At 37.7% G+C, this 16,270-nt stretch overlaps 1 protein-coding gene across 1 annotated transcript in view; it reads left to right on the top strand.

Annotated features, from left to right (window-relative positions):
- The window catches only part of LOC142159779 (clustered mitochondria protein homolog), a 48,525-nt gene that overhangs the window by 17,552 nt on the left and 14,703 nt on the right, over positions 1-16,270 (top strand). The window contains exons 6-16 of the mRNA XM_075214493.1: positions 1,146-1,300; positions 3,381-3,506; positions 8,085-8,232; positions 8,740-8,832; positions 9,485-10,179; positions 10,573-10,649; positions 11,134-11,238; positions 11,490-11,590; positions 11,798-11,950; positions 13,016-13,078; positions 14,035-14,279. Of these exons, the coding sequence (XP_075070594.1) occupies positions 1,146-1,300; positions 3,381-3,506; positions 8,085-8,232; positions 8,740-8,832; positions 9,485-10,179; positions 10,573-10,649; positions 11,134-11,238; positions 11,490-11,590; positions 11,798-11,950; positions 13,016-13,078; positions 14,035-14,279 (1,961 nt within the window). The remainder of the gene's footprint in view (positions 1-1,145; positions 1,301-3,380; positions 3,507-8,084; positions 8,233-8,739; positions 8,833-9,484; positions 10,180-10,572; positions 10,650-11,133; positions 11,239-11,489; positions 11,591-11,797; positions 11,951-13,015; positions 13,079-14,034; positions 14,280-16,270) is intronic.

The raw sequence follows: 16,270 nt of genomic DNA, 5'->3' as shown, positions 1-16,270 counted from the left end.
AAATGCCAAGGTCTTCTGTTTCACAATCTCGTGCCTCCATATTTTCCATGTTCTCTTTGACTAACTGATGTTTTTTTAATGGCAGAAAACAGCAAATGTAATCTTATTAATAATATTGCTGTTTGTTACCAGCCCGCCGGCAGAACAATGCATAAGCTGACTTAAATAAAAAATACTGTTTGAGCTCTGTGTGTTAGTTGCCTACATGCAGTGGAGGAAGCCATTTTTGGGTTTAAATTATATTCAGCCTATCAATTCACTAGTAACTAGTGACATCACTAAGACAAATGAATTGATAGGTTGCATGCTCATGAATATTGATGAGTGCACGACATGGATGTCTGTGCAACATATTGGTGACTAGTACACTTTAAATACTACTGCTAAGTTGATTCAACAAATGGGGAATATTTAAAGGAGTGTAAGATGTGAGATAACTTGTAGCACACCCACTATACCATGAATATTACTTATTATTAATAATATAATAATATATCATCCAGCATTATAAAGCCCCATCATAAATCTGTAAGCGGTCCTTATACAACATGTTCTTGTAGAAACTGAAACAAATGTTTAGGGGAGAAACCTGCTCTCAACATTTTATGAAGTAAAGAAAAATGGGAACAAGTGAGACATGGGTGGTGGGGGGAGCTGATTGAATGGGTTGTGTTTGAAAAGCCTTAAGAGGGATTGAGAGCTAATGGGAACACCTTACAGACCGAGGAGCTTGTGAATAACCTAATGGAGAGAGGTAGACAGTTTAAGAGGAAAAGAGCCATTATAGACAAGTTATGTAGACATTCATGTAATCAGGTAGCAAGAGAAGCGGTGAGCAGTTTTTTGGACCAGTATAGTGAGTGATGTGTGAGTAGTTTGAGATAAAGTTGTAAAATGTAGAATGGGGCACAACTGTGGATTGCTTTGTAGATTAAAGTTAGCGCTTTAAATTGTATGGTTAGAGGCAGTTAAAGGATAAGCAGAGTGAGGTTGAAAATAAAATACTGTTACTTGTTACTGATGGATGGGTCCTTTCCATGTTCTTGGCTTCAGCGCAGTTTTCCCTGGTTATGAATTGCTTCTCATAGTTATACTGTAGATTCTGTTTGCTTACTATCCATATTCATTAATTTATTTTAATTTAGCCTCCTCAGTGTCTCAAATCTTTGATTATGAGCGGCTGGAATCCCCCTCCAGGCAATCGCAAAATGCACGGAGATCTTATGTACTTGACTGTGGTGACTATGGAGGATCATCACATTAATATCACCTCTTCCAACAGAGGATTCTACATTAACCAGTAAGTACGGGGAAAAATGGCTCAATGGCCGCCAATTTATGTGGCTCTTTGCTTTGCGCTTAAAATGGAGAAGCCTATGCTGAAATAAAAAGCTAGAGAAAAAGCCTACTGAGGCCTTTCCTGGTGTTGATGGCTGAAACTGAGACACCAGTGGCTCCATCAGAAGCATAAAAAGTAATGGAGACAGTGGGCAGTCTTGTTGCCTGTCGTTTGCGATGGAAAAAGGGGTCGATGTAGCACCATTGGTAATGACAACAGCAGAGAGGTTGAAATAAATGGCCACCAAACTACATAAGAACCGCTCGTAAAGCCCATTGTTGCCAGGGTACATCTCATAAAGGACCAGGAGACCCCATCCAAGGCCTTTTCAGCATCTCGAGACACCAATTTAGCCACTTTCATTTTCTTCTGCTCCTTCTATAGTTGAACAGGACAGAATATTATCAGCTTCTATGCAGCACTGAGAATTACCTATTTTGCAGAGAACTAGAACATTGTGCATTGTATGTTCTTCCCATGATTGTATGGGTTTCCACAGTCCAAAAAAAGACTGGTAGTTTAATGTTAGTGTTTGTGTGATAGAGAATTTGGACTGGGGACTGATGTGAATAATTAAACATTATCTTTAAAGCACAGAAAAATATGTTGGAGCTACATAAATGAAGGCCAATAAATAAATAATAATAATACGAAGTTCTATTTTAGTGAATAGGTAAGTGATTACAGAGCCACTTCTTCTTTTTAAAAATAATTGATAGCACTGGCCAACTCCATTAAAATATTACCGGCCATGACCTACACAGAAATGTTTCTAAATATTTATCATAGGGTATATCTATCTCCATCTCGTCGATTTCAGATAGGGCTATCAGAATCCCATTGTTGTCCAAAGTGTGGGTCTCCATGGGCGGATTTGACACACTGCTTTTGGGAATGTTCCCCAATTAAACGATTTTGGACCCAGATTTGGAGGTTCTCTAATACACACCTGGTAAATTATGCACCTCTGTCTCCGGAATGGGCAATATTTGGAATACTTCCAGGTAGCTGCAAAGTTAGTAAGGGATGTAAGAAACTGCTACTGGCAATTTCGGCTGCGGCCAGGAAAAGCATACTCCAAGTCTGGGCCCAGGATTCCCCTCCTATGTTTTCCCTTTTTAAAGAAAAACTCTATCACATATTCCGAATGGACTGGATAGAGGCGTCTCTGCAGAAAGAGGTTAGAGTAAAGCAATTATTTGACACATGGGAGAGCTTTATAACTCTCTTACCCCATATCATACGAACACAACTTTGGAACAGTTTCCACAATACTGAATGGTTTGAGTTAAGAATGGTCTCTGCAGATCTCCTCCTTTTAATAGCTAGGTCCTGGATAAGATGGGTTATTTGGGAGAAATAGACACGGGATGTTAATTACGTATTGAATTGTATGAGAATTGTGAAAATATGTATTTATTTCATAATGCATTCAATTGTATATGTTATATTTTATACCTCAATAAAAAATTGAATATTAAAAAAAAAAATAAAAAAAATAATTGATGTATGTCACAAGTTTAGTTTATTTTTCTACCAGAAGACAGCAGAAACATAAATAATTTGCAAACAATTTTATTAACACTTGGGGATATGAATTTTCAATAAAAAATGTAATAATACAATTTTGTGTGGAGTTCCATAATCTTATAATGTAATTAGTCAGCTTAAAAAATGTATATGAAAACAAACAAATATTTTATTTCAATCACATCAGCATCATACAACTTGGAGAAACTGTTGCAGTATAACCTTTTCTAACTTGCTAATATAACCCATTTTTTGGGAGATACATTTGTCTGGTTGGGGATTTTACTGGCTGACTGAATTGAAGTTAATTAATTGTTGTAAAAGATATACTTGATACCAATTCTATCCAGGATAAGTCGTCAAAAATTAAGTTGGAAACTTTAAGTCAGGCAAATATGGGTCATGTAGCATGTCTGTGGTTTTTGCATTATCTAAAACTTACAAGTAACCCAAAAATCTATAACTATCAGTTTTGGATATTGTAATTGATTACTTTGTATTTACTTTGAAGGTCGACAGCAGAAGTGTTTAATCCCAAACCAGCATCACCAAGCCACTTGTGCCACAGTATTGTGGAACTGCTGAACCAGGTCAGCCCGGCTTTCAAGAAGAACTTTTTTACTCTACAAAAGAAGAGGTAAATACTCAAAAACTCACAAACTTTAGAGGCACAGGATAACCCTGTAAAACAGCACATCGTACTGTGCAGTACTACACAAGACAAGCTTATAGCATAACTACCTAAATGATTCATCCCATATTCAATAACACCAAACCATGTTCCTCAGGTTATCACAGTAAATTTAATTTTTCTTTGCTGACAGAAGAAAAAGACTTATGCGCTATATAAATGAAATGCCTGCCTCACAAATACTGCTATTCTTAAGTGAAGGCCTACTGTGCTTTAGGCTAAATTTAGGCTTGGAAATAAATCATAGTGATGCAATAAAGATAAAGTAAGTTATTGCACCCATGGCAAGTATATATCCATATTACAGCCCTAGACTGTAAGCAGGATGTTTTAGTACTAGCGAAAGCCAATTAAAGTAGCAGAGTAGTGTATGAATGGTTGTGTATGTGTGTGTATGTATGTGTGTATACATATATATATATATATATATATATATATATATATATATATATATATCTTGTAACAAAGCCGCACCCTTCTCATGGCACTTTTGTCACCTTCTGTTGCAAGAACACCCAGCAGATATCAGCAACACGAAAATTTCTTGTTTTAAATCAAATATATTTATTGTTGGCATCACAATAAATAACACTTCTTCTGTCAGGATGACACCAGCAAGCAACCCCTTTTGCTTGCACCTCCTGGTGACCCTACTGCTTACTAGACACAGACCAGCTCACTACTGACTGGCCAACTAGTTCAGCATCAGTCACGCCTGACAAGAGCACAACTCAAGATTAAATACACAGGTCTCCTCCCACCAGTGGTGGATTCAGGGGGGGGCGATCGGGGCGATCGCCCCCCCCCCCCCTAGCAGGGGCTTGCTGCCGGCGGCTGCAGACTATGTGCAGATCCGTTCAGCAGAGAGAGTTAGGGAGAGAGTCCTGCCCAACTGCTCTGATTGACACAATCAGAGCAGCCGGGCAGGACTCTCTCCCTATCTCTCTCTGCTGAACGGATCTGCACATAGTGTGCAGCCGTCAGCAGCCTTAGGTGTCAAAAAGGGGACGGGGCTAAATCGCCCCCGGTACAATTAACTTCTGGATCCGCCCCTGCCTCCCACAGGCTTGGATGACTGACAGGCGACACTCCCACCTGTCTTTTAAAGGATGTCTCCTCAGGTGCTCTGTAATGCCTGTTCAGTACAGCCACCCTTATCAGCTCTGCTGCTGGCTGTGGATACAAACACATTAAAGCATGTAAGCAAATCACATTTTACATCTACTTTATCACATGTCTCAGACCTGTACATAACTTGGTTTACAGCCTTTTACCTGCAGACTGTTGGCTCCATAGCTAATTCCACTCTGAGAGGCCTGTGGCAAACCAGTCCCTTGCCACACTATATATATATATATATATATATATATATATATATATATATTATAAGCAATTAAGAGATATATCTGGCGCTGATCACCACAGCGTGACCACTTCAAAATAGTAAGATGGAGTATGTATATATATACAATGTATAGCAAATAATATCAGTCCCGTATCCACAGTACATAAAAAATCACTTGACTCTTGTAAGAGTGGCAGCCTCGATAGCCTGACGCCAGATGGTTAATCCGGACGGAATGGATTACTGCAACAGAAAAACAAGCAGGGCGCCTCTCAGTGATATATCAAATATACAACGTGGAATAGAGCAATAACATGCGTACCGTGAGGTAAACAACGATGGGTCTTTTAGGAGATAGTGGAGTAGTCTTTGCTGTACTTGTAGTCCTCCAGATCTCCACTGATCAGTACAAAAATGCGGAAAAAGCAAACATAGTATAACTCTGTAGTATTCTTAATGAGGGCAATATCACCAAAAACCCCACAATCCTATGGGGTGTGTGGGATTGGTATCCCAAGATTACCAATTAAATGACACCCATATAAGTGCAAAAGAAAAAACGTCTAAATCTGAGTACCAGATATCATGAAGTGTCCCACTTCTGGAGAATATTAAAACATGTGCAACACCAATGACTTCACAGTCACAACCTCATCCAGATGGCGAAAATGCAGGACACCAGAGTCTGCTCCCCCTGTATAATAATAATAATAATTATTATTATTATTATTATACAGGGGGAGCAGACTCTGGTGTCCTGCACATGTTTTAATATTCTCCAGAAGTGGGACACTTCATGATATCTGGAACGCAAATTTAGACGTTTTTTCTTTTGCACTTATATGGGTGTCATTTAATTGGTAATCTTGGGATACCAATCCCACACACCCCATAGGATTGTGGGGTTTTTGGTGATATTGCCCTCATTAAGAATACTACAGAGTTATACTATGTTTGCTTTTTCCGCATTTTTGTACTGATCGGTAGAGATCTGGAGGACTACAAGTACAGCAAAGACTACTCCACTATCTCCTAAAAGACCCATCGTTGTTTACCTTACGGTACGCATGTTATTGCTCTATTCCACGTTGTATATTTGATATATCACTAAGAGGCGCCCTGCTTGTTCTTCTGTTGCAATATATATATATATATATATATATGTATAATATGTGTGTATTATAATAGCATAGTCAGGCACCATTAAAAAAGTAAAGCTTATGGCAAAGAAATTACAAGTTGCCAAAACGGTGACCCCATGAAAGGCTTTGAGCTAACCAATGAACTGCTTAGATCTCCAAAATTAGTACCACAAGGAGAAAGAAGGCAAGTTTCTTGGTAACATACAGTATACACATTTGTACAGAACCTCCCTTTCTGTTGTTGTCAGTGTATAACATACAGGATCAATAAACATAAAATAAACTGAATGAGAATGGTTATATGTACATCAGATTGAATAGATATGATTGATGATCAAAAATTATATAAGTAACAAACATTATTTTATTATTTTCGATAATGTTTTATTTCTTCTGTTTCAAGTACAAAGTAGGTAACAAACATACAAATGAAATCAACAAGCATATAAAATAGTGATTCAAATAAAAAAGGAACAAAGTTGTCCAAAACAGTAAGGGCTAGATTTACTAAGCTGCGGGTTTGAGAAAGTGGGGATGTTGCCTATAGCAACCAATCAGATTCTAGCTTTCATTTATTTAGTACCTCTACAAAATGACAACTAGAATCTGATTGGTTGCTATAGGCAACATCCCCACTTTTCCAAACCCGCAGATTAGTAAATCTAGCCCTAAGACTTTAGTGAAAAATTATACACAACTGAAGAATTGGATTCATGGTATCCAATATGATAATTTCAGCCTTATCTCATGATATTTTTTTGTCAAAACTATGAATTCTTCCTTCTCATTTTATAATGCACTCATTCAGCTATAGAAGGAAGTGTTAATGATTTCTAGTGTCTGGGGAATAGCTGTTCTGGCTGCTGTTTGTCTCCAATATTAAAAAGGGATTGCCGAGGGACTTAGGGGTATATTTACTAAACTACAGGTTTGAAAAAGTGGAGATGTTGCCTATAGCAACCAATCAGATTCTAGCTATCATTTATTTAGTACATGCTACAAAATGATAGCTAGAATCTGATTGGTTGCTATAGGCAACATCTCCACTTTTTCAAATCCGCAGTTTAGTAAATATACCCCTTAGTCAGCAGCATAATCTCTAGCCTGTTCTTGACTGTCTAGCCACTAACTTTCTGATAAATATCCAAGACTATATCCCAGATATGCCTGGTTAATTGATAACTCCACCAAACGTGTAACATAGAACTTCTCCCCCAATTTACTCTGCTTTCTGGATGGCTTAGCTTTCCTTTGTAAACTCTTTGAGGTGTTTGTCATGTAACAATGAGACAATGTGCTCTGGGGGGGAGCTCTGCATGCAAACCATTTCAAAGGATGTTAATGGTCTGTCTGATTTGGATTTAAACAATCTGTAAAAATACACAAGCTTGTTTATAGGAGAGCCAGTTGGCATAGTCTCTGGGGTAGGGGGAACCGCATATGGCTAAAATGTGCCATGGTCTGACTGCAGCTCTGGACTCACATAGGACCACTCACCCAAAATTGCATAGCACTGGGTGAGTGGTCCTATGTGAGTGGAGAGTAGAATAGATATTATTGTTTTTCCTGATCTGATCTGTCTCAATGTTGTCATTAGAAATTGCTGAACCATCAGAGGCCCTCTTGGCATCTACTGAGTGAAGGCCCATAGGAATAACGGGCATAAGCCAGGAGGATAATGGTTTTGATAGTGTTGTCTTAATTCCTATCTCCATGGGACAAAGCCTACCTGATCCTTGTGAATCAACTGTGGAATGTACAGTTGTTCTCTGTAATTGTGAATGTACAGTTGTAGATTATTGATACTTGCTTATAAAAGTTACAAATGTGGCATAATTGCTAAACAGTGGGAATTTAATATTATTTTTTTATTGCTTTACACAAATATTGAAGAATCAAGGATGGCACATAATACCTTTTATATTTTCAATCTTCGAGTTTGCCGGTGAAGTTTTAATATTGTTTCCTACATTGCTGGGAGGTAAATAAGTATAGTATACAGGACAGCAAACTTATTAACCCTTTTCCACCTATTAGGGTTCATCGTCATCCGCTGGAAAGAATTGCAACACCTTATCAGATTTACAACTGGATTGCGCCCACCACTAACCATATCATTGACTGCCTGCGAGCAGAGGATGCGTACAATTCACGTCTGGGATATGAGGAACACATACCTGGCCAGGTACACCAATGTGTTAATCACCAAGTAGCTTGGCTGTATGTTTATTAACCCAGTGATGCATTGTACATATTATAGTATGCTAGATAAACATGGTGTAGTACAGTAGACTAAACAGAGCATTTAGAACATTATACATGAATCCTAATGTATTGCAACTGGTTTGTCAAACTGATTTACCCTTCTGCATCACAGTAGAAGCAAGTTTCATAAATGCCTGATTCAGTGTCCAAAGCACTGAGACATCAAAACATGAAAGTTGTTCTCAAACCCTCTTACATAAAAATACTCCTTCCTCCAAAAACTTACCCATTTTTTGTCCAATGGGCAGCATTTTACTCTAGATTTGTAGGTTTTATGACATTTTAACCCCAGTACACATTTTGAAAAAACTACTGACACACAACATGTATTTTGAAATACAGTAACCTTATTTAATTTGTATTAGAAATAAACACAAACAATGAGCACAGATACTAAATAGTTTATATCATATTCTTTATTACAAAGACCAGAGATTGGAATGAAGAGCTGCAGACAACTAGAGAACTTCCTCGGGAGCTCCACACAGATCAACAACTGCGACAAAGGGCCAACTTCAAGGTAATGGCATAGAGAATACCCACATAACTGCATACTGGTTTTTGATGGGCTTCTATAACTCTTCCCATTCAATTGATTGATGTCCAGTTAAAAACATGAAATACACACCTAAAGCCAAAACCAAAGGTCTACTTTTGAGGCACTTCTAATTTGTGCATTGGTGTCCTGCTTGAAACATGAAAATTGTCTTTAGAGAACTCAGATTCGGATAGATAGTCATCACCAATGTGAAAAAAACAACAACTTCATTTGACTTGATTGAGCATTTAAATTCTTGCAAACAGAACTAATAAAAGGTAACATTTGCATTTATCTTGTGATATGTATGTTATGAAATCTAGTGACCAAACTCATACAGTCAGTTACTTAAAAATGTCCAGTGAATTGGAGAAAAATGCGTAAAAAACAATTGGTTTCATTAGTCTATGTTTCACTACATTGGTGAAACCTAACATTTTAATGGTTGGTTTTGTTACTACACATTGCGCTAGTTATTAATTAAGCCATTCATTTGTCAAACACAACTTGATGACATCACGTGAATGAATCAGCAAGCAGTTGTGATTGGCATGTAGGGTACCAATAAGTTGCATTTGATTTGCACTTGGCGTAGCATTGCTTCCATGTTTGTAATTTCCATTGTTCTTTGTAGATCAACTCTGATTTTGTTGGGGCATCCACCCGAGGCACCATGGCAGTAATTGATGGAAATGTTATGGCAATTAACCCTGGCGAGGAGACAAAAATGCAGATGTTTATTTGGAACAACATCTTCTTCAGTTTTGGCTTTGATGTAAGGGACCACTACAAGGACCTTGGCGGAGATCATGCTGCCCATGTCGCTGCCACCCATGACCTGAAAGGAGTGCAGGCCTACAGTGATCTGGACATTGAAAAACTTCATGTCTTAGGCACTGTGGTTCTTGATTACAGAGGATACAGAGTAACTGCTCAGTCAATCATACCTGGAATTTTGGACCGTAAAGAAGACCAAAGTGTCATTTATGGTTCTATTGATTTTGGCAAAACTGTGTCTTCAAATGTAGAATATCTCACCTTACTTCAGAAGGCCTGTAAACCATTGCGAATAATGAGACATGCTGTGTTAAATGAGAAGGATGAAGAAGTGCTCCTTTGCTCTTCTGTGGAGTGCAAAGGGATTGTGGGTAATGATGGGCGCCACTACATTTTGGATCTCCTTAGAACATTCCCTCCTGATGTGAACTTTTTACCACTGAAAGAAGAAGACACGTTAAAGCAATGTCAGGACCTTGGATTTCCTAAACCTTATCGCCACCGCCTGTGTAGTTTACGTCCAGAACTAATAGATGGATTTGTCCAGTACAAGTGAGTCGTATAATCAGCTCAGATTGCAAAACAAATAGGCAGAAGCAGCTGTCATGTAAATATTATACTAGAGGCTCGAGGGAAGGACATAAATTAAAGTGCTGAAAATTATGTAAAATCAACCATGTTAGATGGCAGTATTACAATATCTCTTGTCTGACCTGACATCACGTATGAACTTATGGTTCTTTAAGTATCAGAAAGTTAGTCATTCAAATAAAGTTTAACTTTTTTATTCTATCAAGAATGTTTTGTAAAACTTGATGATCATGTAATAAGATAATGGCATTAGAGAATACAGATTATTTCCTCTTATTCCCAATATTTAGGTTTATTTACTGTAGAGGCTTTTCCACTAGTCCTGTCCTGGCTCATTTGCTATTCTCCTCACAGGTATGCTCAGTTTATGAAGATTGTTATGAACAAGTCGCAAAATGGAGACTTACTTCAGCCTGATGGGTCCCAGAATGGTATTTACCTAATATTTTGATATAGGGAACTTGGTAATATTAAGGCATTATCAATAATACTATTTATTCTTTATATTATTTGACTAGAACTGTTGAATCTTGGTGCTAGAAACAGTGCAATATTTGTTCTGCCAGGACTAGGGGACATATTGAGGCAGTCAAAATAATACACAGTTAACTAATTTAATCCAAATTCTATTCACATGAGGCAAGGGCTATTATATGGTGATATATCAACTTACCTTGTTTGGCATTGTGACATTCTTCAGCATAGCTCATGGTCTGTGCTAGTACTAAAAAAATATGCTGTCCATAATATACAGAATATGTCCTCAAAAGAGACTTAATTGTTTGCACTTGACAAGTGGCAACATTATATTCTTGTATTCAGGGCTGAACATGTAACTGTATATATTGTACTAAATAGTGTTCCTGTTCTGTCAGTGTAAATTAATGATGATTTTAAAACTCTTCTCTTCCTCAGATGAGCTTAAGGGGGCAGACATTGTACGAGAAGCTTGTCAAGAGATTGGCTCCACTACAGACTATATTTTTGATATACGATTTAATACGGATGTATACTCGCCGGGTAAGTATTTTTTATAGCAGACCAAAAATAACTTCTCCGTCAAGTAATCTCTGTCAGACAGCTAAGTAGTCAGGGTTGTTTAGTAGCTCTCTGTATATGTTCTTTATTTCACATTGCCATTTACCTTCTGAATAAATCAGTTATTGTAAATAGTGAATACTGGGTGAATCAAAAAAATGAACTTAATAGTGCAAGAGTGCTGTCATTTTTATTTTTTTTAATGGAATTGACCACCTTTTCCTTTCATTTAGTGGTTAGGTTTCCAGAGTCCCAAAGCCAGGCGATCCAAATCCAAAAGCGTTTGCTGAGTGAAGCCGCAGAGTTCATCCTCACCGTACAAATCCCAAGCTTTGTGAGTTCTTATGGCACCGCGTGATACCACATCTATTTCCGGTTTAAAAATATGCAATTACATAAGTTTGTTGAGTGAGTGCTGCAGTAAGCGGCAATATGTAACGTAAATAAATGACTTTATTGTTCAGTTGCACCACAGCTTAATTGCATTTTCCAGAAAACTGTGTACTGTAAATTCACTTTTCTCTACTGTGCACCCTGCCAGATAAAAGCGTGTCTGAATCACATGATTGTTCCCCTGGATGGTAGAACGCTTACTGAGGCTCTTCACACGCATGGGATCAATATGCGATACTTAGGAACAATCGTAGAAATGATTGATAAAATGGAGGCGCGCCAATCTCTGGATCATCTTTATGTAAGCATCGGATTATTGGCACAAATATATTGCCGTGTTTTGGAATGTTTGGTAAAAAAAAACCCCACCAAGAATGTTGTCAGTATTATATTTGGTGTAATCAGCGCCACTAATTGTAGGAGTTTCTTATATGTCCAATACCCCAGAGTATAATACTATCCCTGTCTCCGATTATTTCCAGTGAAAACACATGAACAGCAGCATTATGCTCTATAGAACTAGAAGTAGGAGAAGTGCACAATGTTAACTTTGCACTTTTTCTCTCAATGGTGAATTCCTTTAATTTAGCCCATAACACAGTTGGAGTGATACTGCTGTAAAATACCATATTTGTATATTTGAGCAGCGGTTTTCTAACAGATGACCCAGTGACAGCATTCCTAATTCTCTTTCTTGAACTCTTAAGTAAGACTATGTGAAATTATAGTCTAGCTGTTGATTCTAGTAAATTGTTCATGTATGTTTTATTTTTATACATGTTTTTCAACAAGTTGTACAGTAACACTCTATAAGGGGATCTAAGGCTGCCTATTCGAGTTTACCATTTAAAGTAAATCCAGGAATTAAACTCAAGTCATATCCAGGGATGAAGCACAAGATACAAGTGTTTGTGGTGAAATAGCCACATACTGTACATATTATTAAAGATGAAAGCCAAGTGCTGAATGGATGTACCACTAATTAATAATCATAATAATCATAATAATATATTTTTATAGCTCCTACATATTATGAAGTACTCTACAGAGAATATTAAATCATTCACATCAGTCCCTGCCCTACAATAGTCCACAATCTACATTCCCTACCACATAGACAAAAGGGTTAATTTAATAAGAAGTCATTTAACCTACTAGTATGTCTTTGGGGCGAGGGACGGAACTGGTGCAAAGTAAAGCTACGCAAACATGGGGAGAACATACAAACTCCACACAGATTGAGCACTGTGCTGTGAGGCAGCTTTGCTAACTACTTAGTGATCACGTTTGTAACAACAGTGGAAATTGCCAGTGGTGTTCTCAGTAATCCTTAGTCATTATCAACCACTTTTATTTTTTCCAACAGAGAACTATAATCGTGGAAATAGTGACACGTTCAACCAAATCGATTCTACGCAGCTACCAACAGGTACGGAACTCATGAGAAAACAGCAGAAATGAAACCAATTAAGTTTTTCCTGCTATGAGGTTTAGATGCCTCAGGAATATATTAAAGTGGTATTATACCTCTCCCAAAATATTTATATATATATATATATATATATATATATATATATATATATATATTTATATGTATTGTGGTAAAGTTTGCACTGTATTTTCTTGCTTTTTTCTTAAGGTCAGCTGTTGATTATCAAAACATTACTAAAGAGTCTGTTATTTGTGATCCTTTATAATCACTGACTTATCACTTAGTCACTTATGACCATACTTGCCTACTGTCCCAAAATTTCCGGGAGGCTCCTGGAAGGATAGGTAACCTCACAGAAGTTTTGGGGGCGGGGCTTAATGACGCAACTTTGCATCATTAAACCCCGCCACCTGCTATGAAATGCAGTGCATTTTGGCATTTGATCGCAGGGTGGAGCTACAGTGACACAATGGTGTCAGCACGGCCCCTCCTACTCCTTGTCACATGACTTTTCTTCTGGTATCTCCTGGAGGATAACTTTGAAAGTAGACAAGTATGCTCATGACTAATCAAGAAACAAAGTGACCTATTAGAAACAAAGCATAGTACAGTAGACTTTTTGTTTTCCTATATTGCCTCTTTACATATTACATATTTACTCTCCATATATTAAGAACAGCACCACAATTTAACAAAAACAAACAAAAAAAAGTATTACAGCTCCCAACATTGCAGACAGTAAAAACACATCACTTTTCTGCTTAATTATATATTTACATTCTAAATGAAGCAATTTGCACATATACATTCCAGATCTATTACCATTATGGCAAATAGGAGTTATTTCTATTATTGTATACAGCTTAACAGGCCTACAGTGATGTGTGATATGTAAACACATATAGATGAGTTAGTTGCACTTTATAGCATCACATCCCTGTTCTTTCTGTCAGGGAGTAGAGATGTCGGCTTTGTCAGCTGCAGTCAGCCACTTTCTGAACTGCTTCCTGAGCTCCTACCCGAACCCCGTGGCTCATCTGCCTCCCGATGAGCTGCTATCTCGCAAGCGGAAGAACAAGAAGAAGATACGTCCACTGGAGAATGGAGACAGCACAACGTGGGCCAGTATGACTCCGGCTGATCTATGGAAACAAATCCAGCAGAATACCAAAGAGAGCTTTGATTTTACACTTTCATGGTAAGATTATAACTATTAGCTGGGTTCGGTAATGTTATTGTTGTTAGGACAATGAATCCTGTTTCTTTATACTATTGTTTAACATGACAATCACATGTGGAAGTCACTAAGGTTGTTTATGAATCGTAACTATGTAGATCTGCGATGCTTTATGTGCAGACATGCACCCAGTTGTCTGCCTACCACATTTTAAGGTGAACACTCACTTCATGGTCCTCTGAATTTCCCCGAAATATCAGTCTGTGACTACATTTGCTAGTTGGCAAATATTCCAGAGAACACACATGGTGGAAACAATAAAGATGGCACATCAAGGTCCAGCCTACAACCACTTTAGGATGACTTCCTTTATTCATTTCAACTTTTAGGGCTAGATTTACTAAGCTGCGGGTTTGAAAAAGTGGGGATGTTGCCTATAGCAACCAATCAGATTCTAGCTTTCATTTATTTAGTACCTTCTACAAAATGACAGCTAGAATCTGATTGGTTGCTATAGGCAACATCCCCACTTTTTCAAACCCGCAGCTTAGTAAATCTAGCCCTTAGGCTTTTCTCCTAAAATTCTGTACAGTTTAGACCATCTCTATGATGAATTCTGAGAGCAAGAATAAGCGCGTATGTTTGAAGTGTTAACTACATTGGTTTGGGCTTAGGAATGCTTATGTCGGCAAAAATGCAAATAATATAAAAATAAGGATATTTAATAGTGCTCACCCCTATTAAATAAAAACGGGTGCAATAAAAGCATGACTGTATTACAAGTTAGAATAACATGACCATCTGCGGGCACCTGACTCATAATGCTATTATGACTACTTCACGATGCACTCCGTATTAATAGGGGAATGTTGAAGCTGAATATACTGTAGCATCTGTTGAGCAGATTACACTTGTGTATAAGTGGAACGGCAATGGTAGCACTAAGGTCTATATAGTGCCACTTGAAGATAGCAGAGTGGCTGAGTCTCAACCTCATCATGTACATTAACCTTTTAAAAACATACTCTTTCCTGAACATGTCACTAATTAGTAGGAAAATAATGTGTCAGAACATAATAAAAGACATTTTATGAATACTGGTACAAAGGTAAAGGTTGGTGTGATCTATAGAAACAAATCAGATTCTGTCATTTTTTAATTGCACTTATAATAATGAAGGCAATCATAAGCCCCATCTTCACCTCCATAAACAGCACTGTGGCAGCCGTGTTGTCAGCCTAAGCAGCTCTGTGCTTATATATGCGGTTTTCCTGCACATAGCAGGCAGCTCTCAGTTCCTGGCGCAGGACCATAGTTCCTTCTGTGAATGCTGTCGACAGTGCTTGTTTGTCAAGAAGTTTGCACTTATATTGACTGCTGTGTGCAGGAAAACACAGAGTAAAAGCGCAGTGTTCCCTAGGCTAGATATATTTGGTTACACAAATTGCCCATATGCTGCTAGCCTTAGTGCCTGAATCTCATTGGCCGCTTGTGCATCCAAGACCTGTAGCAGCTGCCTGGGCCGCTATGGTTATTGTTACACCCTTGCATTTAACCCTTTGATGATCTTAAGTATTTTAGTGGTAAAACTAGTTTTCGTGTGCCAGTCAAACAGAGAATAGCTTGACATAGACCTGTGTTTGGCATGAATACAACAACATTGTGGAATACATTTCCTGAAATTCTTTTATTACACGGGGACATATGTTCATATTAATTAGTTATACCTTAAAATGTGTTCAGCTATTTCTCCTTTCCTCTTTAATTTATAGACCAAGTTTTGTATATATAATATTTTTTTATAGGAATTAGAAGTATGTGTGATATCAATGGTTGATCATAATGTGCTGATTCATTGATCCAGTGGTTTTTTCCTTGTAATTCTTCCTACGAGTATCAATATGGACAGACTATATTGCATGCGCACACCAGATCCTAGTACCACGTATTATCAATATTTAATGCATGGAGAATGTTATCTGCATTTTACAGATTTTTTTTCCAGCTTTTTC

The sequence above is a fragment of the Mixophyes fleayi genome, chromosome 1 (genome assembly GCF_038048845.1).
Source record: "Mixophyes fleayi isolate aMixFle1 chromosome 1, aMixFle1.hap1, whole genome shotgun sequence".
Taxonomy (NCBI): domain Eukaryota; kingdom Metazoa; phylum Chordata; class Amphibia; order Anura; family Limnodynastidae; genus Mixophyes; species Mixophyes fleayi.
The sequence above is the reverse complement of the archived record's forward strand: the minus strand, read 5'-3'. Positions and strand labels throughout refer to the sequence as shown.